General features: G+C 39.2%; 1 protein-coding gene across 1 annotated transcript; it reads right to left on the minus strand.

Annotated features, from left to right (window-relative positions):
- Window positions 1-1,662: 1,662 nt before the first annotated feature.
- On the minus strand, window positions 1,663-3,915 carry LOC119819899 (disintegrin and metalloproteinase domain-containing protein 21-like). The gene has a single exon (XM_038338119.1). The coding sequence runs from the start codon at window positions 3,913-3,915 to the stop codon at window positions 1,663-1,665; it is 2,253 nt and encodes a 750-aa protein (XP_038194047.1).
- Between the last annotated feature and the right edge of the window lie 22,969 nt (window positions 3,916-26,884).

Consider the following 26,884-nt stretch of genomic DNA (forward strand, 5'->3'; position numbering starts at 1 on the left):
CTCTCAGCAGACACTTAGGCCAAGAAGAAATGGATGACATGTTCAAAACTCTGAAACAATCAAGCAAGAAAAAAAAAAACCAACAAAGCACCAGTTAGTCCAAAATATTGTACACATAGAAAGTATTGTAAAGAAATGAAGAAACATTTTCAAAATAGTTTTTGTGCATCTAATAAGATGATCATATGTTACAAACCTCAGTCCCCCCCCAACACTCCTCCCACTTTCTCCATCTTCCCTGCCATCCACTCCTCAGAGAGGTTAAGACATCACCAGGGGATCAAACTAGACCCTCTGAATGTATTTGACAATTGGGGCAGACTGAGGGGCCAATGATAATGGCACTGGGATTTTCTCTGCTGCATGCACTGGCTTTTTGGGATCCTCCCTACTATATACAGGCTGAACAAGGTATCATTCAGAGAGAATAGGTTCCCAAAAAGCCTATGCATGCAGGAGGGATAAATCCTGGTGCCACTGCCACTGGCCCCTCAGTCTGCCCCAAACACATTCAGAGGGACTAGTTTGATCCTATGCTTGTGCCTTCCCAGTCTGGCTGGAGTTGGTGAGCTCCTGTTAGCTCAAGTAGACTGGTTCAGTAGGTGAACCCATTATGGTCTTGACCTCTTTGCTCATATTCTTAATCCTCTCACTTTTCTTTCGTTTCCCTCTTTTTAAAATTACATTATAAATAATACCAATCAAAATGCCCACTTCTTCCCCTCCTCACACTTCTCTCCCACTTCCCCACAAACCCTCCCCTCCCTCCATGCTAAGAGAGGGCAAGGCAACCTGCCCTGTGGGAAGTCCAAGGCCCTCCCCCTACATCCAGGCTTAGGAATGTATGCATCCAAAGAGAATAGGATCCCAGAGTTTGGTTCTCAGCATCCATGATGGGTTACCCACAGCCACCTGCAACAACTCTGGCTCCAAGAACTCTGACTCTGGCCTCCACAAGCATCTGCACCCACATTTACAAATAGAGAGAGGGAGCCAGGCGGTGCTGGCACACGCCTTTAATCCCAGCACTCAGGAGGCAGAGGCAGGCGGATCTCTGTGAGTTCGAGACCAGCCTGGTCTACAAGAGCTAGCTCCAGGACAGGCTCTAAAAAAGCTGCAGAGAAACCCTGTCTCGAAAAACCAAAATAAATTAAAATAAAATAAAATACAAATAGACAGAGGGGGAGGAGAAAGGAGGATGGAGGGAGTGATGTATGAATTCTTCCAGCCAGTAGCCTTTAAGCTACCTGCCCATTTGTGTGTTGCCTCTTATACTATTTATAATCACGTGTCTGGCCTCTTTTCAGGCTGTGGGATTTGCTTTCTGATTTTCATTCCAGCAGAAATTGTGATCTGTGAGTCTACTCTTATATAAATAACACTCTATTATTCTCAATTCTGAGCTAGTGTGGAATTTTTTTTAAGTGTCCTTACTCAATGGAGAGGAGAGGAGAGAAGAGAGAAAGTGAGATTTTAAGAAACAATTATAAAGCACAAATTTAAACATAGAGGCACAATTTTCACTCCCCAGTGATTTTATTTCATGATGAAAATCTCAGACTTGGGAAAGTTACACGGCTGTCAGAGGAAATTATTGATAATTTCTTGTAGCGATCGACATGATTTTGTTCGTTGTGTGGTTCCAGTTCGTATGGAATGAAATCAATGATCTTTTTCAGGATGATGTCTCTGTCTCTTTCTGGTGTCCATAACTATTATTGCTTTTGAAATTCCACCAAAAAGAAGTGACACCAAGATCAGAGCCATACGAGTAAATAAAACAAGTAATACCCTGTTCATACTCACATGGATTTTGGCTCGAAACATTTTCATAGAGGAAATTGTAGGGCCACTGTCTGGACTGCCGCCTGCTCCTCTTTGCTCACAGTTTGGTGGCTGCCAACCTTGCATACAGTGACAATTGCCTCTGTTGTTACAAACCCCTCTGAAATTGCAGTGGCTGATGTTGCATCTAAAATGCAAGTCTTGATGAAAAACACAGGCTCTATCTTTGCAGAACTTCCCTGGGCCACAATTTGCACCGTCCACTACAAGCCCCATTTCCGGAACTTCTGTCCCATGGTGTGCATCATACCCAAAGCACTGTTCTTCTTTAATACCTCGTACCTTTATGTGATGAAATGTAGTGTGCTCACCACCACCGGGAACACGAGTGACACCATCACAATGTAGCAGTCCACAAAAAATACCGTCATCTTCACACGCCAGAGGTTTGCTCCCGCCTCGCTGTTTCTTTACTCCACAGTTTCCAAATCGGTCACCTATGGTATTTAATTTATAGCATATTGGGGCAGCATCCCTAACTTCATATCCAAAAAGAGCTTGGCACTGCAAATTCCGATCACTGCAATTGCCTGACATGCAAACTGCTAGTGGCGAGCAGGGTGTTCCGTCTTGGATGTAAAAATTTTCCGGGCAATTCTGGGAGGTTCCATCACAGTATTCTGGAAGATCACAAATGCCAGCTTTGTCTCTGCACATAGTTCCAAAAGGTGCATATGAACAGTCCTTACAGCAACCTCCTAAATTACAAGTAGTGCCCTGAGTAAAGATGCAAGTGGTTGTGCAGCACCGGTTGAAGGCACACTCTTTCAAGGAGCCACAGTCACATTCCTCATTCTCATCCACCTTCTTATCTCCACAACGCGGAACTACATATTTAAAATTGTCATATTGAGCACGATTTTCACTCAAGCATTCGTCCCATTCATGGATCTTCTTATGTACTGCAGATTGGGAGCAATTACTTAACATATCTGCGAGAACAGGATATTCATGCATGAGACAGAGGCGTCTTCTGAAACAGTGACAGCTTGGAGCATCATGCTGTAAACCAATAACATGACCTGTCGAATGAGACATAACAACTGCTATCATAAACACATGGCGGCTTGCAGCATTTACATATGACACTGCCCGGTTGTGCTGGCACAGAGTGTTCGCGTGACCCATGTATTCACGTTGTTGAAGTCTAATTCCTGTTAAAAGAACTGAAGTGGAGGCCTTTAACTCATGATGAAATCTTGATTTATAATCGCCAAATGATTCCAAAAGACTATAAGCATTGTTTACATAATTGTTTATATTCACCGGGTCATGTTTTTCCCAAAGACATATAGCACGTACAACGACAGCTAGGCCACTTAGTTTGTAAATGGTGTCTGATATGCTGTTCATAATCAATATCATCTCAACTGAACGGGAAAAATTATTGACTGCTTCGACCACTGTAGAAGTCATCGTGTAGTGGACCCTTAGTATTTTCACATGCACGCGCCACAAATAGACTGGAGCTGCTCTAGGACTTCCAACAAGCTTCGTCTCTTCAAGGGACTCATCTGCCTCTGCCACCTGCTCCTCGTTTCTACACCTTTTAGACTCAAGTGATCTTTCTTCCACCACAAGCAGAGAAATTACATGCTCAAATTTGGAAGAAGACGCCAGTGGTTTGATTTCATAAGTGAAGTCATCCACTTGTAGCATGCCATTGAGACCTCCACTGCAGGTGTCTAGTGTGGCCTGGGACCCAGGGACCCCTTCCAGGTAGCTGTAGAAGTAACAGTCTCGAGGAACAAATGGGTAGTCCTCCTGCTCGGCTCCTTGGTCGTTAGTAGTGTACACAGGAAAATTTTCAGGAATCATGTTCTTCTTGAGCTTCATGTGGACCACGTGTCTTTGTCCCCTGAAACGCATGCTGTAGGTGATCTCGGCTGGCATATCACTTCTACCCATCCTCTGGGGAACCTTCCTGGGAATCACAACTTCAGAGGTAGTGAAGCGCCATTTTGGCGGGCTATGGGAACAGACAGGGCACAACAGTACCCAGAGCACAGATAGCCAAAGAGAACCTCCCAGGAGGCCCCGAGTCCAGACAGATGCCTGGAAGGGGGCCATGGACAAAAGCAAATGTAGTCCACTGGGGGCAGACAAGACTAAGACCCCAAAGTTTACACCATGTCATGAGGAGAGGAGAGTGAGGCAAGAGGCTGACAAGCTCTGATGAGTAAAGCCAGAGATGCTGTTACATAACAATGCTGTGTCACCCAAGCATTGTGTGCTCGGTGATCTGGAGAGCCTATGGCAAAGCCCAGGGCTGAGAACAAAGGGGAGCCACTTGGAGAAATTCAGATAAAGTTATGGCAAAACACTTATAAGTCTTTCTAAGGCTTGTATCTTATCTGTCCATTTTTCATATTTGACACAATTACCGATCGTCTTTTCTTATTTGTTACAAAACCTCACTATGGCTATCGAGGATAAAAAGAATTACCAGACTGACAGCAGTTACAATTGGTATTATGTCAATCTCAGATAAGTCATTTAGGTTTTAAATTTTCTGCTTCTATTTTCATGTAAAGTAGCACTATGCTTGGTACTAACACCTGGTGTTATATTTCTCATCCTTTACATGGGAAAGATTTTTCCTTTTAATATTACTTAACTCTCTTCTTGAGAACTTCCAAGTTATCCTTTTTATCTTTTATTTTCTAAAACAAAACTATCTTTTTAAATTTTACATACCAGTCCTAGTTCCTACTCCCTCCCCTCCTTCCATCCCCTCCAGCTTTCCTTTCACCTCAACCAGCAATCTATTCCTCAGAGAGGGTAAGGCACATTGCTTTGTGGAAGGTCCAAGGCCCTTCCTAGTATATCTAGGCTGAGCATGGTATACATCCAAAGAGAACAGGATCCCAAAAAGCCAGTAGAGATAAATCCTGGTGCCAATGCCAGTGGCCCCTCAGTCTGCCCCAGCCATGCAACTGTCAACCACATTGTAGACCATACTGTTCTGGATGATGGGATAATGTGGCAGATGAAAAATTCCAATAGAAAATAGGAAGCATATATTGTGGCAGACTTCTATAAATGATCAAAGACCAAAGCTAAGAGTGTGTATAAATGACAATGTAATTGAGGGATTACTAGACATGGGTGCAGACATGATTATCATTACTCCAGAATCTTTTTTTTTACTTTTTTTATTTTTCTTATTCTCTCTCCCCCAAATTTAATGCACAAAATGCGTCACTCCAAAGGGAGAGATTCCATGCATATTAATAGAGTACTCCAGAATCTTGTCATCTGAATTGGACTCTTCAGGAGGCAGATGTTCAATTCCTAGGAATTGGAACCCTATCTCAAGTGAAACAAAGCTCGAGATGAGTTGAGTGCATTGGGAAAGAAGGACAGAGAGAAATTCTGAGGCCATATGTAGCTAATATTGCAGTAAATTTATGGGGTCGTGACCTGCGACAGCAAAAGAATACTCAGATTAACATTTCTGCAGTTCCAAAAACTTATGTTTCTGGGAAGGATAGTATAAGGTACTATACACAAAGATCATCATTCAGGCTATACAAGAACACAGAGTAACTAGCAAACCTTTAGAGTTCCTAACAGCCCTACCTTTAAAATTGTTAACTGAGAAACTAATATGGGTTAAACAATGACCTTTAGCAGAAGAGAAACTTCAAGCCTTAGAAAAGCTGGTACAGGAACAACTAAGTGCTTCCCATATTGAAGAATCAACCAGGACTTCTCCTGTATTTTTTGTTAAAAAGAAATCTGGAAATCATAGAATGGTGACAGGCCTAAGAGTTGTCAACAAGGCAATTCAACCTATAGGCCCTCTAAAATCTGGAATCCCTTTGCCTTCCCTATTACCTAAAGGATGGTCTCTTATAGTTATTGATTTAAAAGATTTTTTTCTTCACTATACCTTTACAAAAAAGACAGAGAAAATATTTGCCTTCACAGTGTCTACTTATAATAGGAGATATCAATGGATCATTCTCCCACAGGGAATGCTCAATAGCCCCACTCTGTAAGTCAGCCATTGGAAATAATACTAATGTAAACAATTTCCTAAATCCGTAATTTATCATTTCATGGATGACATATAATGTCATCTGATTTTTTTTGCTATCTGATTCAAATGTAGATACTTTAGGAAGAATGTTTGAAGAAGTAAAGAATTTTTTTTCCTAAATGGAGATTACAGATTTCTCCTGAAAAAAAAATTACAAAGAGGAGATTCTGTCAATTACTTAGGTTATAAAGTATGTTTACAGAAAATTAGAACACAAAAGGCACAAATTAGAAGAGACCAATTGCAGACTCTTAATGATTTTCAAAGATTGTTAGGAGACATTTCTAGTCTATGACCAGCTGTTGGGATAACACGATCTAATAATTCTTTTTTTATTAAAAATTTCCACCTCCTCCCCTCCTCCCACTTCTCTCCCCTCCCCCCACTTCCACTCCTCCTCCCTCTCCAGTCCAAAGAGCAGTCAGGGTTCCCTACCCTATGGGAAGTCCAAGGTCCTCCCTGCTCCCCCCAGGTCCAGGAAGGTGAGCATTGAAACAGACTAGGCTCCCACAAAGCCCTCTAATAATTCTTTAAACAAAACCTTAGATGGTGACAAAGACCTAAATAGTCTCAGGGAATTAAAAGCTGAAGCTGAGAAAGAATTAACTGTGGCTGAAGAGAAATTGCAGGAGGCACATGTGGATTGAGTGAATCCATATCTTAATTGCATTCTAGTCATATTGCCTTCCAGAATTTCCCCTACAGTAATTTTAAGGCAGAAGGAAGATATTATCTTCTAATAGATCTTTTTACACATAAACTAAGTAAAAAATTTAAAACTTATATGGCAAATGTCTCTGAATAAAAGGACAATTGAGACTTTGTCAACTAGCAGGTATAGACCCAGCAGAGATTATAGTGCCTTTTACTACTGATAAAATTAAAAAAATATGTGAAGACAATAAAGCATGGCAAAAAGCTTGTGATAACTTTTTAGGAGAGATTAATAGCAATTTTCCCAAAAGAGAAAGAACTAACCTTATAACGAGAACTACTTGGATCCTTCCCCACATTGTACATGACACATCAATAACTAGAGCCTGTACATTCTATATTGATGCAAATAAATCAGGAAAGGCAGGTTACAAATCAGATTTAACTAAGGTATAACGAAGCCCTTATAATTCTGTTCAAAAGACAGAATTATATGCTATTCTCATGGTACTAAGGGATTTTAAAGAAACCCTCAACATAGTTACTGATTCACAATATGCAGAAAGAGTTGCTTGCATATTGAAACCACTGAATTTATACCAGATTGAAGGTGCGTGGTTGATCGGCAGTTATGATTCACCAGACAAGCTTTAATATATATATAAGTCAGTTTTAATAAAGGAAAGGAAAGGGAACTTACAAATCCAAGGTTCCAGCGAGGAGGGCAGGAAAACAAAGAGCAGGCAGGCCGCAGGCCCGCAAGATTTTATAAGTCAATATTAGCCTAAGGGGGACACGCCTAAGAGGGACACGCCTAAGAGGGACACGCCTTTAAACCAAGGGGGACACGCCTTACAAAACAAGGTTTTGGGCTAGGCTTCCCCTTCATCTCCCCCTTTTGTCTAAATAAGACAGAACCAAACCAAATACAACTATATTCAATAGGAACAAATAATAAATATAAAATTACAAACAATATTAAGAAGAAACATATAACAAAAGTTTTACTAAGCATTCTATTTCAAGGAGTCTAAATAATGTAGAGGGTAACTACAATTATCTAATCTTCAACCCCATCAAAGATCTGAGAAGGGAAGTAATATTACTTAAGCAACCAGGAAGTACAAACAAGAAACTTCCAAAATGTGCAACAAATGACAGAGACAACTAACTACCTGGGCAGTCACCCAAAGTTTCGTTTTGCAATGTTGAGGCAACCAACTTTGGCTAAGGCCTAACACAACTGACATAACATTTTTCAAAGGCAAGGAACTTTTTGTAGAACTGTCCAACCCTGTCTTGGCAAGATAAGACAATCCTGTTTTTATCCATTTACGGATACTCTGAAACTCTGTCAGTGGTCGAGGTATGGGCTTTTTCTTTGCCTAAAGGCCACTTCTGCCAAGAAGAAGACAAGCTCCCAGTGGAGTGTCTTTGGTGCTCAACATTCTCTCGGGAGTAGAGTGGTGTTGCCAGGAGTGATTGTGTCTCATAAGTACCAAACTCTAGGTTAGATTAAAGGCCATGTTCTACAGCTCTTCAAAGAGGTCGAAGATTATACTATCTATACTAAATATAATTTCTATGTATCTAAAAAACCTGAAAAACAACTGTGCAATAAATGAGGACAATATCCCCAAACGTAAACAATGTCATTATACAAATAATATCAGAGGTAGAAATGTACATTGCAATATGATAAATATCTCAATATAACAATTGTTTTAAACAGAGGTAGAAGCATACTCTCATACAATAGAGGTAGAAGCATACTCACATACAATGTTCAATATACAAGAATCAACACCAATGCAATTTTCTAATAACAATAATTCACAAATACCAATCATCCCATCAAACCAGGTAATCCCCCCCCCTTTTTTTTTTCATAAACACCCCTGAGTCCATATAATACCTCCCCCATCCCCTCAATCCTATACCATCTACTAAACGATGTCCCTAAACCAGAGGGCAAACTCTGTTGGGAGAGGGGGCGTCGTCCTCTAAGATTGCTTCTAGCTGACATGGGGGCGACGTTCTTCTCAGGGGGTTCCATGAAAGCAAATGATGGTAAAATTCCCAGAATAACATTTGGTCGAGGAAATTGTAACTAGCCTCTGAGTGTTTTGAGGAGGTCCGGCCAGAGTGTTGTCAAAATTGTACACCATTTGAAACTGTCTTGTGTAGTTGGTACCAAAAAAAAAAAAAAACCAAAAAAGGTCTAATTTTAGCGCTATTAAAAACATGACGTCATAGTAACCAGGTGAAATTGATGTTGTGGGGCCCCATCTTCATCCTGGAAACTTCAAAGATTACTGAAGGAAAATTTGTTGTTTGTTACAGGAAAGGTAAACATTATCTACAAAGACATATACAGACATATATATTCGATGAAAGGTATAATAAAGACAGACAGATATGAGGAAAGGCAAAGAAAGTTTATCAAGTATCATCATCATCATCATCATCATCATCATCATTATCATTATTATTATTATTATTATTATTATTACTATTATTATTCTGTCCCATTTCATGGCTCCTGACCTGAGACAGAAACTCTGAGATATCCCTTATAAACAGGCTTGGAATTGAAGAAGGACTGAGCCATAGTCCAACTCCAAAACCAGCTCTATATACATATAAATAAAGGCACAGTATATATGTAAAAAAATGTTTTATACTTACTAAACATATTCGGGTTCTGTGTTGATCCATATTAGGTTGTAACTAGTGTCCATGCATCAGTATTTAAATATCCAGGGTCCCTTAAGTTCTTTGAAGATGAGTGGTTTCCTGTGGAGATAAGAAAAGAACCCTGCCCCCAACCTATATGCTTTTCTTACCATCAGTATGATCATCATCCTTGTGAATGAATTATTTTTCTTTTCCAAGGGGCTTCTTCTCTTCAAACCGAACCTTTATTAATTTTGACGGTATCCACAATTTTTCCTCTCCTGTGGAGACAAGAGCAAAACCCCTTCCCCAACGCAGCACATCTCCTGGCTTCCACTGCGAGGTCAGCACATCCTTGAAATAAACTGGTTGATTTAATTCAGCAGACTTTTCCATTATCCAATGTCTTTCTGCAGCCGTTGTCCCCTTCTCATTAGCATTGAGAAAATTCAAGGTTAATAAAGCACTATGTAACCTATTTCTAGGGGTATTTTCCACCCCTTTCTGTTTGTTTAACATGTCCTTTATAGTTCTATTTGATCTTTCTATGACTGCTTGACCTGTAGGATTGTATGGTATACCTGTAACATGCTTAATATTGTAATAAGCAAAAAACTGTTTCATTTTCCTAGAGACATAAGCTGGACCATTATCCGTCTTTATTTGTGTAGGTATACCCATGATGGCCATAACTTCTAATAAATGAGTGATTACTGAATCAGCTTTTTCTGAGCTTAAAGCAGTTGCCCATTGAAAACCTGAATAAGTGTCAATGGTGTGGTGTACATATTTTAATTTGCCAAATTCTGCAAAGTGAAACATATCCATCTGCCAGATTTCATTCCTTTGAGTGCCCTTTGGATTAGCCCCTGCAGGCAGTGGTGTTTGGTTATAAAAAGAGCAAGTAGGGCATTTCTTTACAATTTCCTTAGCTTGTTGCCATGTAATAGAAAACTCTTTCTTCAAACCTTTGCTATTGACATGATGTTTTTTATGAAATTCAGAGGCCTGCAGCACACTACCAATCAACAATTGATCAATTTCTGCATTACCTTTTGCTAGAGGACCTGGCAGACCCGTATGGGATCTGATGTGTGTTATATACATAGGGCAAAGCCTGTTCCTGATCATGTCTTGTACCTGGATAAACAATGAGGTTAGTTCTGTATCATCAGGTATAAATTCAGCAGTTTCAATATGTAAGATTACTCTTTCTGCATATTGTGAATCAGTAACTATATTAAGCGGTTCTTTAAAATCCCTTACCACCATAAGAATAGCATATAATTCTGCCTTCTGGACAGAATCATAAGGGCTTTGTTCCACTTTACTCAAATCTTCTGATTTGTAACCTGCTTTCCCTGATTTATTAGCATCAGTATAAAATGTACGTGCTCCAGTTATCGGAGCATCACGGATGATTCGAGGGAGAATCCAAGAAGTTCTCTTTATAAAGTTAAGCCTCTTGCTTTTCGGATAGTTGTTATTGATTTCTCCCAAAAAATTAGCGCAAGCTCTTTGCCATGGTTCGTTATCTTCCCACAACTTTTTTAGTTCATCAGCAGTGAAAGGAACTATAATTTCTGCTGGGTCTATGCCTGCTAGTTGACAAAGTCTCAATTTGCCTTTTATAATTAATTCAGAGACTTTTTCCACATAAGTTTTTATTTTCTTACTTGGTTTATGTGGTAAAAAGATCCATTCTAAGATAATATCATCTCTCTGCATTAAAATTCCTGTAGGAGAAATTTTGGAAGGCAATATGACGAGAATACAACTGAGCTCTGGATTCACCCTGTCCACATGTGTCTCTTGTAATTTCTCTTCAATCATTCTCAGCTCCTTTTCTGCTTCAGCTGTTAATTCTCTGGGACTGTTTAAGTCTTTTTCACCATCCAAGGTTTTATTTAAATGAATTATCATATCAGGTGTTATGCCAACAGCTGGTCATAAGCTGGAAATGTCTCCTAACAACCTTTGAAAGTCATTGAGAGTCCGTAACCAATCTCTCCTAATTTGTGCTTTTTGTGTCTTAATTTTTTGTAAACCTATTTTATAACCTAGATAATTAACAGAATCTCCTCTCTGAATTTTTTCAGGAGCAATCTGCAATCCCCATTTAGGTAAAAGTATTTTTACTTCTTCAAACAGTCTTTCTAAAGTAGCCATGTTTGAATCAGATAACAGAATATCATCCATGTAATGATAAATTATAGACTTGGGAAATTGCTTGCGTATTATTTGCAATGGTTGATTTACAAAATATTGGCACAGGGTGGGAGAGTTCAACATGCCCTGTGGGAGGACGGTCCACTGGTATCTCCTTGTAGGTTGAGAGTTATTATAAGTAGGCACTGTGAAGGCAAACTTTTCTCTGTCTTTTTCTTGTAAAGGTATAGTGAAGAAACAATCCTTTAAATCAATTACTATGAGAGGCCATCCTTTTGGTAATAAAGATGGCAGAGGAATTCCAGATTGCAGAGAGCCCATAGGTTGAATAACCTTATTGATAGCCCTGAGATCTGTCACCATTCTCCACTTACCAGATTTTTTCTTAACAACAAATACAGGAGAATTCCAAGGGCTGGTAGATTCTTCTATATGTCGAGCATCTAATTGCTCTTGTACCAGCTGTTCTAAAGCCTGCAACTTTTCCTCAGCTAATGGCCATTGCTTTGTCCATATTGGTTTCTCAGTCAACCATTTTAGAGGCAGTGCTGTTCGTATCTCTGAAGGGCCATCAATTGCTTTGCATTCTTGTACAGCCCGAACAGCCGGTTTCCGCCTTCTGTAATATCTTTTAATATTTCCCTCGGTGATAGAGGCTCTAGAAGCAGCAGGAATGTTAATTTGGGTATTCCATTGCTGCAACAGGTCACGGCCCCATAAATTCACTGCAATATTGGCTACATATGGCCTTAATTTTCCTATTTGTCCTTCTGGCCCTATGCATTCAACCCATCTCGTGCTCTGCCTTACTTGAGATAGGGTTCCAATTCCCAGGAACTGAACATTTACATCCTGAAGAGGCCAATACGGATGCCAAGATTCTGGAGTAATGATACTTACATCCGCACCTGTGTCCAGTAGGCCAGTAATAAAAATGCCATTTACACATACTCTTAACTTTGGTCTTTGTTCATTTATAAAAGTCTGCCAAAATACACGTAACTCATCTTTCAGGCCATTTTTGCTTTTAACAGCAGGCATGGGGCTTTCTAATTTTTTTGACGAGGCATGTTCTCGGCAGTAACTGGAAATGACTGGACCACATTCGCCATGGGGGCCTGCGAGAGGCCCCCCATTGAGTTTCCCAGTGGCAACAGGTTGCCTTGTCTATCTCTTGTTGACCTGCACTCATTTGTCCAGTGTCTGCCTTTTCCACATCTCCTACATATACCTGAAGGCTGAGTCCTCCTACGTCTGTTATTTCTAGAAGAGGCATTATTATTATTATTGTTATTATTATTATTATTATTGTTGTTATTATTATTATTATTATTTCTGAAAATCCGTTGTCTGCAATTCCTTTTAATATGTCCCATCTTGCCACAATTAAAACATTTGGTAACTTGATGCCTCCTTTTTGCATTAGAAATTGCTTCTTCGACCCATGCTTCAGTGCCATAGTCAAATGATTCAACATTCATTGTATGTAAGACCCATTCGTCCAAGGGCGCTGATCTCATCTTTAAAGGCCCCAGGATCCTTTTACACTCCACATTGGCATTCTCATAAGCCAAAGATTCAATTATTATACGTCTTGCTTCTGGGTCAGATATCCCTATCTGTACAGCTTTAGTTAGCCTTTGTAAAAAATCACTAAAGGGTTCTCTCTGACCCTGTTTAACTCTGATATATGATTCCAGTCTCTGTCCTGGGTCTTGAACCCTGTCCCAAGCCTTTAAAGCTGCTGTAGTACATATGGATAAGGTGTGTTCATCATAATTCGCTTGTTCCAGAGGATCGGAGAAAAGTCCTTCACCTAGAATTTGATCTAGGGAGATCTCAATTCCCTTTGCTCTTTCCTGCTGTTCTAAAAGTTTAGCCTCTTGTCTGAACATGCATTTCCAATTTAATTGTGACCCACTCTCTAGAACAGCTGATACTAATTGTACCCAATCATGGGGCGTTGCCTTATTGCTTATAGACCAAGTTTTGAGCATCTCTCTAACAAAGGACGAATGTAGCCCAAAGTTCATAATAGCTTGTTTAATTTCTTTGAGATCATTCATACGGACGGGTTCCCATGTATATTCCTTGATGACTTTAGGGTTTTTGGAACCAGTCACCTTTTCTGATGTTACTATTGGAAAGGCAGGTAGAACTTTATGGAAATTATCCCGGAGAGTTTTACTCATTGACGGAGTTAAATTTCGCCTTTGTACCGTTTGCTCCTGTTCTATAATTTCCTCAATCTTTTCTAATCTGCTTACTATTGCCTTCTGTAAGGCCTGGATCTCCTGTCCAGAATTATGCTCCAAGGCCTTCATGGAGGATTCCAAAACATGAAGTTTGTCCAGTAGAGTTAGTATCTCATCCTTGGATAGAATTTTCATGGCATGAATTGTGCCTTCTTGTATTGACAATCTGTCAGCCAATCTGTCATATCCTTTAGACAAAGTCCGATTTTCACATTCAGCAGTTTTAATTCTCTCTGATAATGTTTCAGACAGGGACTGAAGTTTACGATCCAAATCAGCTGTTCTCTCCTCCGCAGCAATGAGTCTCTCCTTAATATCAGACTGTAGTTTTTCTAAATTTTGCTCATTTGACCGAGTCATATCAGACAAAGACCTATTCCCTTCCTTGAGACCTTCAAACTCTTTCTTGGTGTCAGTCTGAATTGTTTTTGCAAATACCTCGACCGACTTAAAGTTGTCACTTAAAACAGTTGTGCCCTTTCTTAAGCATTCAACCTCTGTCCTAAGAATCCTGGTTTCATTCTGTAAGGACTTTATCATTTTTCTATTTTCAAACCATGTAAGGGAGAAACCAAATACGAGAAAAATTGCAAGCCCTATAAACATCCAAGTTATGGGAATATCATATGTATCCTGTAATATTTCTACCATAGTATAATTAAATAGATTGCAGAAGCTTTCAACGGTGATATGGTCAGACATTTTTTTTTTTTTTATTCAAAAGAAATTTTACCTGAAATGACCGTTCCCTGCCAGTAGGTCGCTAGGGCAATAACCGCTCGGCCAAACCGAGTCTGCAGTACCAGCGGAGCTCGAATGTTGGGACTCCGGCAGTAACCGCTAGTCTCCGGCAGGTCAGGGCCCAGGCCGAACTCAGCCGGGACTGGTGCTGCCTGAGGGGTTAGCGAGTGCTCCGTACAAGCGGGGCTGGGACAGGCTAGTCTGGGAAACTGCTCTGAAGCAATCAAGAGCCCAAGGCCGAATCCCTGCCACGCAGTGTGGGAACTGGAGCTGAAGGCTCCCAAATGCCCTAGTTGGACGCCAAATGAAGGTGCGTGGTTGATCGGCAGTTATGATTCACCAGACAAGCTTTAATATATATATAAGTCAGTTTTAATAAAGGAAAGGAAAGGGAACTTACAAATCCAAGGTTCCAGCGAGGAGGGCAGGAAAACAAAGAGCAGGCAGGCCGCAGGCCCGCAAGATTTTATAAGTCAATATTAGCCTAAGGGGGACACGCCTAAGAGGGACACGCCTAAGAGGGACACGCCTTTAAACCAAGGGGGACACGCCTTACAAAACAAGGTTTTGGGCTAGGCTTCCCCTTCACCAGATGATACAGAATTGACTTCATTATTCATTCAGGTTCAAGATATAATCAGGAATAGGCGTTGTCCCACATACATAACACATAACCGATCCCATATGGGTCTGCCTGCTCCTCTTGCACAAGGTAATGCACAAATTGATTGATTATTGATTGAAGATGTGTTGAAGGCCTCAGAATTTTATAAAACATCATTCTAATAGCAAAGGTTTAAAGAAAGAGTTTTCTATTACATGGCAACATGCTAAGGAGATTATAAGGAAATGTCCTACTTGCTCTTTCTATAACCAAACACCACTACCTGCAGGGAGTAACTCAAAGGGTACTCAAAGGAATGAAATCTGGCAGATGGATGTGTTTCACTTTACAGAATTTGGGAAATTAAAATGTGTACAACACACCATTGACACTTATTCAAGTTCTCAATCGGCAGGTCCTTGAGCTCAAAAAAAAGATGATTCAGCAATCACGCATTTATTAGAAGTTATGGTTATCATATATATATATATATATATATATATATATATCACAAATAAAGACAGATAATGTTCCAGCATATGTCTCTAAGAAAATAAAACATTTTTTGCTTATTATAACATAAAGCATACTACAGGTATACCAAACAATCCTACAGGTCAGGCAGTTATAGAAAGGTCAAATTGAACTATAAAAGTATGTTAAACAGAAATGGATGGAAAATACCCCAGAAATGATTGAATAATGCTTTATTAAGCTTGAACTTTCTTAATGCTAATGGAAAAGGAACAATGGCAGCAGAGAGACATTGTATAATGGAAAAAACTTCTGAATTAAATCAGCCAGTGTATTTCAAGGATGTGTTAGCCTCACAATGGAAACCAGGAAATGTGCTAAGTTGGGGAAGGGGTTTTACTCTTGTTTCTATGGGAGATGAAAAGCTATGTATACCATCAAAATTAATAAAGATTTGGTTTGAAAAAGAGAAACCTCTTGAGAAAAAGAAATGACAGCTCATCCACAGAGGTGACATTCATACAGGTGGTAAGGAAAACTCACAAGAGTTGGGGCAGGGCTCTGTTCTTTGGACATCTAGATGCCTAAAGAAGAAAAGATAGCTATCCAGAAAGAATCAACAAGCAAAGAGAAATTTGACTTATGATGCTATATGCTGTATCAGCTGAATGGTAAAATTTGATTATCTAAACATGTATTTATCTCTACTTAAACAACAAAGCTGGTTTTGGAGTTGGATAGTGGCTATCATTCCCTAAATCCATACATCTTGTTAAAAGAAAAATTCAGAGTTTATGTCTCATGTTAGGAGCCATCTGGTATGACATAGAAAGAAGAAATAATTTAGGAAAAGTTTTACTTTTCTCCATACCTATTTTTATCTCTATTGTACTTTCATTGAGTATATGTCTATATAAATAATGTTTAAGTTTTCTACAATTGACAGTGAATTTTCCTGCAGTAATCTTTGACTTTTCCAGGAAAAAGATGGGGCCCCGCAACAACAATTCCACCCGATTGATATGATGTCACGATGTTGGCAGCACTGCTTTAAGACTGGTGTTGTGTACCATCTGCTCCAAATGACTTTAACTTGGTTAGCTGAAACGGTGTACTTTTTTACAACATTCTGGCCAGAGCTTCAAATAAGAACTTCAGAAAAACCCTAACGAGTACTCAGAGACTATTTGCAATTATACCAGACAGTACTCTTGAAAATTAACCATCATTTTACTTTCACAGGATCCCATAGAAAGAACATGGCCCCTATGACAGCAGGAAGTAATTCTAGAAGATGACGTACCCTCTCCCAACAAAGTTTGTCCTCAGGGTTAGGGACATCAATTAGGGGTTGATTATAATTGGTATAGGGTTTGGGGTTAGGGTGGAAATTATGTAGGCTCAGGGATCTCTTTGGGGAAAAAAAGGGAAATTGGATGGGATAATAGGTGGATTAGTGTGAGCTTACACTAATTATAATAGTGAGTAATAGAGTGAATCCTTGTGAGCTATTATTTATAGGCAATATACATTCTTGTATATTGATGCAAATTCAAATTATATTGAATATGCTCACATTTCTGTTTGCAATATGTGTACACCTAGGCAAAGTTATTTGGTCATATTATATACATAAATGCTTCTACCTCTGCTTAAGACATTTTGTATATTGATATAACTTTAGAATATATATATCATATTGCACTATACATTTCTACCTCTGATCAAGACACTTATACATTGATTAAATTTTGAGGTCATTGTCCTCATTTGTTGCACAGTTGTTTAAAGATTGTTTAATATTCTAATATGAAGTCTTAGTCTTTAAGCTATATAGGTATTAAGTATTACAGATCTATAGTCATCCATGTTTATCATACTTATAGTTAGACTAATCAGGTTCTTAGATACATTGGAGGTTGTATTCTGCATAGATAGGTAATCTTCCACCATGTCAAAGAACTGTAGAATATGGCATTTAAATAACTTAGGGTTCTGTTGACGTGAGACACAATTGCTCCTGAAAGCACTGATCTATTCCCAAGAGAATGTTGAAAACCAAAGACACTCCACTTGGGGCTTGTTTTCTTTTTGGCAAAACTGGCCTTTGGGCAAGGAACTGCTCATACCTCATCTACTGACAAAATGCAGAATGTCCGGACAGGGCAAGCAGGATACAAGAAAAAAAGCTGCCAAACCTTGTCAAGACAGGGTAAAACGGTTCTGAAATTTTTCCTGCCTTTGAAAATGGTCTGTAAGTTACTCTAGGCTTTAGCCAAAGCTGGTTGCTCCAATGTTACAAATGAGATTTTGGGGGATTGCCCAGGTAGCATCCCAGCTGTCTCTGTCATTTATTGCACATTTTGGAAGTTGCTTGATTGCACTTCCTGTCTACTCAAGTAATATTATTTCCCTTATCAGGCCTTCGACAGGATTGAAGACTATATAGTCACAGTTACTTTCCTCTCATGGCTTGGCCAAGCTATTTCTAACATAAGACTTAGACTCCTTAGAATAGGATAATTATTGAAACATATACCATATGTTTCTTGCTTGATATTGTTTATGCTGGTTATAATTTTAATTTTTATACTTGATATTTGTTCTTATTGTATATAGTTTTGTATTAGGCTTAGAACTCTTTTATTTAAACAAAAAGGGAAAGGTACTATGGGTACTTCAGTCAGTAGTCTTTAAGATACCAGCCCACTTGGGCATGGCCTCTTATACTATAAATGCTGACATAAAGGCATGCATGCTCGCTCTCTCTCTCTCTTTCTCTCTCTCTCTCTCTCTCTCTCTCTCTCTCTCTCTCTCTCTCTCTCTCTCTCTCTCTCTCTCTCTCCTGCTGGATTTGGTTCCTGTTCACTATTTGTGCAGAGGACTGTAATCTGTGAGTCCACCCCTAAATAAATAACCCTTTGATATACTCAATTATGAGCTAGTGTGGAATTATTTTATAGCATCCATCTTTAGCCTCTTTTTTCAAATGTTGGATCACAGACAAACAGAGAAACAAGCAAAAAACTGACATAGTTTCCTTCATTGTTAATCACTTTTGGCAAAGGAAAAGATTTTATTCACAGAAAGAAGCTGAAAGTACTGTTTATAGTTACCCCTCCAAAGATTAAGGAGTCTCTAGTTCTGTTTAGATAGCTAAAATAGTTTCAGAGAAGTTTCTGTGGAGAAGTAGAGAATTGATTGATAATGCTTCTAATTTAAAATTATCTCATGAGTTATCAGTCTACTAGTTAAATTAGGTTTCAATGAATAAGAATACTTTAAGTACAAAACCATCCCAGAACTAGAGTTAACAAATATTTAAACCAATCTTATAGTTTACACATCATGTCAAACACTCTACAAAAAATTCTTGAGAGTAAAAGAACTGTGCCGTTTTCTGGGATTTTGTTTCTTACTTTTTTTTTTAAATGGAGTGTGCTGGATGTCTCTACAATTTTGTTCAAATGACTGCAGAACCTGGAAAAGCTGTTGCTGCTATTGATGCATAACATACTGCTATTATTGGTCTTTTTATATGAATATAAATATATATATACATATATATAATTTGAATTTTTGGAAACTTTAGCTGTGCTGTCAACTTTGGAAAAAAGTATCCCAGTTTACTGTGCTGAGTTGGCATTGTACAGAAATTAACAGCCATATTGGTCTAGAAATGTTGAACTTAATTTTTTTCCTATTTGTACAGGGGTAACACACTGTATTAAATATGTAAGGTCTTATATATGTGGGTTTGATTACAAAAACTAATAAAGTATTCTCTAAATAAAAAAAAAATTCTTGACATTTATTTTGAAACTTTTTTTTCTCAAAGTCATTTTAATAGTAGATGTAGTTAAAGGTTCTGTGATAGTGTGTGTGTGTGTGTGTGTGTGTGTGTGTGCGCGTGCGCGCGTGCGCTACAGACCTATAATTTCAACACCCATGAGGCAGAGGCAGGAGAGTCACTGTAAGTTTGATGTCAGACCATGCTACATAGTAAGTTTTGAGGCCAGCCAAGTCTACAAACTCTCTCAAAAATAACCCAAAAAGCTTTTATGTAAAACAGATGGCAGCATTTTATACAATTATAACACAAAATGTATAGAATATAATGTTGTAAAGAGTGTTGGAGAACTAATATCTAGACTATTTAGAAAAATATTTGATAATGGAAATGAAATTTCTTCTGGATCTTGGTTCAGAAAGTCGATGTAATCCACTTCACTTGTGAAAAGTGATTTGATAATTCATGTCAATGCAATGGCATAAGCAAAATTATAAAGCAGAGATCAATGATCCCTGAAGGGGATAAAAGTGGGGCAGTGGGAGGGCAGTCCAACCCCAGTCACACTGAGTTCTGAAACAAAGCTGTATAGGGACAGTGGGGTCAGAACAAGATATTCTAGAGTTAGGTGTTCTTTATAACTTTGTCTTTAAAAATAATTTTATTTTTGTTGTTACTATAAACCAGACCCAGAGCCTTATGTTTGCTAGGCAAATACTTTGCCATTGAGCTAGATCCCTGTAGTTGCTGTTTATATAGAAGTGAACGATGCTTGTTGCTAAGCAGCTAAATCTAGAATCTAGTCATGAGATAGACAAAGGGGGTGAGGGAGGGGCTGCATTTCTTTGTTCTATGAGGCTACAACTGCAGTCTTCTGTTGACTGATAGGGGTCACACAAACCATCTGACAGAAAGGGCCAAGCAATGATTGTTTTCTGCTGCTAGGTCATTCATGCAGTTTGACTCCATGTGTAAGTTGGTACCTAGAATGGTCTATTGGATAATGTGACATTTCTTAATTTTTGCTTTTCTTTCCTTTTGAATAAGTGAGTGACATGAACACAGCTAGGTGGTAGAGGGTGGAGGGTGGGGTGACCAAGCATTGTGGCTTGTCTGGAACTGAGAGCATACCTATAATGGAGGGTGACTTTTAAGCTTTAAAAACAGGTTAGATCTGAGCAAATCTGGGTGAAATGGTTGATTACCTTAATTGTCAGTAAAGATCAGGTAAAATAGAAGATGAAGATACAGAAGAAATGATGAAAATTGGTAGACTCAACCCCCAAGTAGGTCAGAGATACAATATGGACCAAAATGTACAGGGCTACTACCCGAATCAAGGGGAGAGGTCTGGTGACGTGGTTCAGCAAGGAAAGATACTTCTACTCGGGCCGGATAACCTGGACAGATCCTCAGATCTCATTGAAAAGAGGGGCCAGGCCGTGGTGGCGCACGCCTTTAATCCCAGCACTCGGGAGGCAGAGGCAGGCGGATCTCTGAGTTCAAGGCCAGCCTGGTCTACAAGAGCTAGTTCCAGGACAGGCTCTAGAAATTACAGGGAAACCCTGTCTCAAAAAACCAAAAAAAAAAAAAAAAAAAAAAAAAGAAAAGTAGAAGGAGATAACAGACTCTGTGGAGTGTCTTCTGACCTTCATGTGCATGCCATAGCACCCTGACTGCCATTGTAATAAAGGTAAAAATTAATCTATGGGAGAATCACTTCTCCACTGACACTGCAATGAAAAAGTCAGATAGAATAAAGGTGAGTATTGCATGGATTCAGATAGGCTTAAAGTGTCAAAGTCCTAAAAACCATTTCTATCTTTGTATTTTTACTATCGAGAGTCACACATTCAACCTGCCAACTCCTATTTGACACAATCTGAGTATCAGTATGAGTGGGGACTTTACAGAATGCCCTCTAGGAGTTGTATTATTTTCTTTTTAAAAACCACACATCATGATCAACTAAATTAATGCCAGAACACTGTAAATGAATTGGCCCAGGTCATCAGGCTTTTACACAAGTGCCTATCTAAATGATAGACAGGGCATGGCATGCTGAGGTGTTAGAGAAGGGAGAAAAGCATGTATGTCTTGAGGAATTGGAAATAGTGGGAACGTTACATAATATGTGAAGGAACAAGCTTGATAGTCTGACAGTGTTGAAGAATATAGGCAATTGTGGCTGCACTTTGCATCCTCAATAGTAGAGTGACTTTGGTTTTGTCTCTGTAGTTCTAGCAAGGACAGCAAAGAGTCTTCTGTAATGGTTGTATTTCTTTTCCTCTTGCTGCCTGCTTGAAAGCTAAGCTCCAGGAAAAAGATTGGTAGGATGAAGGTTTACATTGTATCTCTGCCTGGAGGACCAGCCTCCAGCAGCAAAGGGAAGTCCACAGAGTTCGTAAATACTAGACTTTTTTTTTAATCTGAGGGGGCTAGCAAAAAAGACACTCACACACTCTCTTGATGGTTTCCTTCTTTATTCTTCATTCTGTTTTCTATATTTTCTTTTCTTATCTCTTTCCAGAATTATCCCTTCTGTCTCTCTTGATGTTTTCCTTCTCCTTCTAACTCTCTTGATTTTCTCTTCCCAACACTCTCATTCTTGATGTTTTCCTTCTATCATTCCTGTTTTCCTTCTAACTCATTTTAACTCTCTTATTCTTATTCATTTTAACTCTATCTTTATTCTTTCCTTTACAGCTTATATACCCCAGGAAAATTTTTCAGACAATATAAAAATTACAATGCAGTTACCTTTTGTTTTTCAAGTCAATTATCACAATGAATACAAGTATAAAAGAGCATGTTTTCCATATCCCTTACATGATTAAACATACTACGTATTACAGGTGAAAAACAAATTATCCCAAGAGCCCAAGCACATTCATACATAAGCAACTTGTTGCAGATTAACTGTGTAGGCAAGCAAGCAAGGTATTCTTCTCAGTCAGGTCTCTTATTGGAAGGCTTCATTTTGCAGTTATAAAGAAAAGACCAATTACTTTACCAATTACCTTGAAAGCCAATCTTATAAAAAATATCTTAGCCGGGCGGTGGTGGCGCACGCCTTTAATCCCAGCACTCGGGAGACAGAGGCAGGCAGATCTCTGTGAGTTCGAGGCCAGCCTGGTCTACAAGAGCTAGTTCCAGGACAGGCTCTAAAAAAGCTGCAGAGAAACCCTGTCTCGAAAAACAAACAAAAAAAATATCTTAAAGGGATTACAGAACTAAACTTTTATACAGGAAAAGAATTTAAACTTTAAACCTTTAGGATGTAATAGTTTTTTTATATTGTGAGATTGAGGGCAGAAATGGGTATAAGGAATTAATCATCACCTTTGATCAATAACAAACCCTAGCAAGGAAAGTACATCAGCTATTAATAATTGGATTGCTTTGGTCTTGTTCCTTGACCTTAAGGAGTTCCTCATTCAACCATGTCCCATGTCCCTTGCTAAAACTTCAGATTGTCTTCTTTCACCTCATAGCTGTTATCAGAACATCTGACCTAACCTGAAGTTATTATAAAGCTTTGTTTCAGCTAATGATGCACACCAAAACATGTGACTGCATCTTTCAACATTAAGGTTAAAAGAATTTAAGCTAGCTGGGCTACTTGGACTCAGTTGTTTTTCCTGATCACTAACCTAAGCCACAGTCTATATGCCTACTCAGTAGAAATGCATGTGTTCTAGCTGTGTGACACTTCCTTGTTTATATATTTTATCATCAAAACTATCTAAACTAGCATTATTATTTTTATCAATTAGACAATACAACTTAAAAAGAAATCATCTTCATAATAATCATAGGTAAAAATGCCCCAAAGAACAGGGTATTTCCATGAGATAAATGACACTACATGACAGGCAGTGGGTTTCTCCCCATACCCATTCATACCATGTTAGATACTAGAGAAAGATGGCAGTGGCAAACATGTGAAGGCACAGCTGAGGCGAAAGACATTCTGGAGTCTGTGGTCTAAGTTCCTTGTCTATCAGAGACTTACCCATCAGGGTTATTCCTCCTGCTGGGCTGCCACTTGCTCCTCTGACACAGTCACTGGCGACATTGCTCATCATCTTCTCCATAGCTCTTTTCTTTTATTGGCTCTTCTGACTCAACCTCCTCCCATTCACAACAGTTCCGACTCCATAATAGGGGCCCTCTTAGCAAGAGGGACAGAGAAAATGAATCTAGAAGCAACAATTTAATCCAGAGTTCTCTGATCTTCTGGTTTTATCTATAATTTTTTTTGTCAGACTGGGCATGGTGGTGCATACCTTTAATTATAGTACCACTCAGGAGCCAGAGGCAGAAGGATCTCTAAGTTCGATTCTACCCTGGTCTATAAAGCAATTTTCAGAACAGCTAGGGCTAAACAGAGAAACCCTGTAAAAAAATTTAGTTGTCTTGTGTGTGGTTGGCATCTTATTAAATAATACTTTTCAAAGATTCCGGTCAAATGGATCCAGGATATTTTAGGAATGTCAATGGCAAGGATATTTTCAGACTGAAACAAATCTGTATTTATGTGTCAAACCTAGGACACATTGAAAAAATAAAACCTTTATACTTAAAGTGCACTTGGTTAGTGATTTAACTTTACTGTGATATCCATAAGATGAGAATGGATTTTCTCCACATGAACTACATGAACAGGAAGATTCAGAACATTATGGAGATTTGAATATTGTATTTACGAAAATAAACAAGGCATCAAAGGGTTTGGATATACACTGATTTAACGTCTCTATTCCTTGGACTGGGAAGGCAGAACACATCATTTCAATTCAGATTGTACACTCTCTTTTGAAAATTTTGATTAACTGTGTTGTTCAGGGTTAGCTTTTGTAATAACTTCAATGAAGGAATAAAGAATTTGACAGGATCTCTGTAGTTTTCCCCCTACAATGTGTATTGTAAATGGGTATTTTAGTTACATTTCTGTTACTGCAACATAATACCCAAATGATAAAACTTATAAGGAGAAAAGATTTCTTTTAGGTCAGTGTTTTCTAGGTTCCAACCCATGATCAGTCCATGACCAGTCTCCGATGGTCAGACCAGATGGGAATGGTGAGACATGAAAGGCAGAACAAATCTACATCATTCCAAGCTGGGGAGTGTAAATGATAGGAAGCAGACAAGCCAGAGCCCATCCTTCTAATTCAGCCCACCTTCGGAAGGGTCACACCATCTCCCAATGTCACCTGCATATGATCAGGGCTTTAGACATAGACCTCTAGGCATGCTCAACATAGAAGATGTAGTTGTAGGGCATTAGAGCATTAAAGATTTTGATATGTAGTGGTTGAAGAACTGGAACCGATAGACCAGGCTCAAATGCATCAGGGACAAAGGCAAAGTGACTGAGAGAAACGAGACACAGTGAAAGGCGAAAAGGGCTCAAGTTCTCTGTTAGCTTAAGGGATATGTATCAAAGTAAGGCAGCGAGAGAGGGATTAGAATTGCAGGTTCCCTAGGATGTAGGGAGTGTGTGTGTGTGTGTGTGTGTGAAAGAGATGTGGTGGGGTGGGAAAGATTATAGCTGTGACTGAGTAATTAAAAACTGATTATGGGGGTGTTGTTCACTTGCTGAGATTAGTCAAGGTTCAAATTTTTGTCGAAGAATAATTTTATCAGTCTGGAGCTGACATCTTAGAAATTTGTGCAAGATGATGAAGCAGTTTACGAGGAAATGAAAGATTAGTGCAGTCAGCTGTAGAACTAATGCACTGGTATTGACTTTGTGGACAGGCAATGTGGGATTCCCCTCGGTATGCTGAGAATATGGTTTTTTATCACCATTGGTTAATAAAGAAGCCAATTTGGCCTATGACAGGGAAGTATATAGCTTGGCAAGAAAACTAAGCTGAATCCAGGGAGAAATAAGGCATAGTCAGGCAGATGTCATGAGGCCGCCCAAGAAGCAAGATGTGAGATAACAAATCACGAGTCTTGTGGTAAAATATAAAATAACAGAGATGGGTTAACTTAAGATGTAACAGCTATCTGGGAATACACATCATCCACCCATCAAACAGTGTTGTAATTACTATGGTTTCTGTGTGATTATTCGGGTCCAGGTGGCCAGGGAAACAAAAGTGCAGTCTCTGTTTACAGACAAGAGAACAGCAGCCTTGACTCGGAACCACGCGGTCCATGAAGCTTCTGAGGACTGAGCTGTAGCGAACCTTCATGGAGCAGTAACTTCTCTTCAAACGCAAGTTTAATTAGGTGTGCAGAGGTGAGAGTGCTTTTCTTAAAGACGTTGGGAATAAAATGTTTCTCTGAATCTCCCCTTCTTCCCCCCAACCTCATACAGTTCTTCCCTCCTTTTTTCCTTACCCTTCTTCTTCTTCTTTTCCTCTGTCATCAAAGGAAGACTCTAGAAAACATAAAAGGATGTACGGAGGTACAGAAAAAGTTGAATCAGTCAGGATGCTTACATAAGTGAGGAGAGATTTGGAATTTGGGAGGTGATTGGCATTTGGTTAGGCATTTTTATTTTCCCAGATCTCCTTAGGCAAGTTTGATCATATCATCATGATTAAAGATGCCTTGAGAACCTGGGAAGACTGGTGCATACCTGTAATCCCATCACTTGAGAGACTGGTAGCGGCTACTAGCTGAATTTAGGCTGGGCTACATAGAAATTTTGAAGCCACCTTTGGCTATATAATATGTGTGCGCATCAAAAAACCCAAAACCAAACTGCTATGAGAAACTATGTCCTGAAGCTGGGGAGATGGCTTGGTTATTAAAGTGCTTGCCACTGAAGCGTACATCCCTGAGCTTGAACCCTCTCCAGACATGAAGAAAGAACCCAGGCATGGGCAGGATGTACTTGTAATTTCAGTGTTAGGGAGGAAGGCAAGGGCTTGCTGATTAGCAAATCTAGAAGAATCAGTGAGATTCGAGTTTTCAGAGCTAAGACCCTGTCACAGAAATTAGGGTGGAGAGTGACTTAAGACACCTAATATAGACATGATGTGCATCAGCTTTTACACGTGAACACACATGCACACACGCACACACACATATACGCACACACATGCACAATATCCTTATACCAACTACTGTTGGTATTTTTATAAAAAATCAGAAGTGAAATAAAAGTTTTGATCCTGAGTCATGTATAAGATGAAGAGTCTTGTTTAAGAAAGCAGATACAGAAGCCGGGTGGTGGTGGCGCACGCCTTTAATCCCAGCACTCAGGAGGCAGAGGCAGGCGGATCTCTGAGTTCAAGGGCAGCCTGGTCTACAAGAGCTAGTTCCAGGACAGGCTCTAGAAACTACAGGGAAACCCTGTCTCGAAAAACCAAAAAAAATAAATAAATAAAAAATAAAAAATAAAAAGAAAGCAGATACAGAATTACAAGTAGGAAAATAAGTATGAAGGAGAGCATTTACTTGGTATGGTTTATAAATTAAAAAAGTCAACAGCACCACAAGTATCATGGAATTTGATCCTCCTCAATGTTTATATTGATCTGGGCACATCTTTACTATATGTATTGTCTCATGTTTATTTACCTGTTTTAGGTGGAGCCTCACTGTGTCACAAGAGCTGACCTTCAACTCATGAACCTCCCTCCTTAGGTTCCATCTACAAGTGTTGT

This window comes from Arvicola amphibius, chromosome 7 (assembly GCF_903992535.2).
Source record: "Arvicola amphibius chromosome 7, mArvAmp1.2, whole genome shotgun sequence".
In the NCBI taxonomy this organism is placed as follows: Eukaryota; Metazoa; Chordata; class Mammalia; order Rodentia; family Cricetidae; genus Arvicola; species Arvicola amphibius.

Bases quoted from the DNA above. Each gene is read 5' to 3' on its own strand.
- LOC119819899 (XM_038338119.1), bottom strand. From the start codon at position 3,915: ATGGCCCCCTTCCAGGCATCTGTCTGGACTCGGGGCCTCCTGGGAGGT.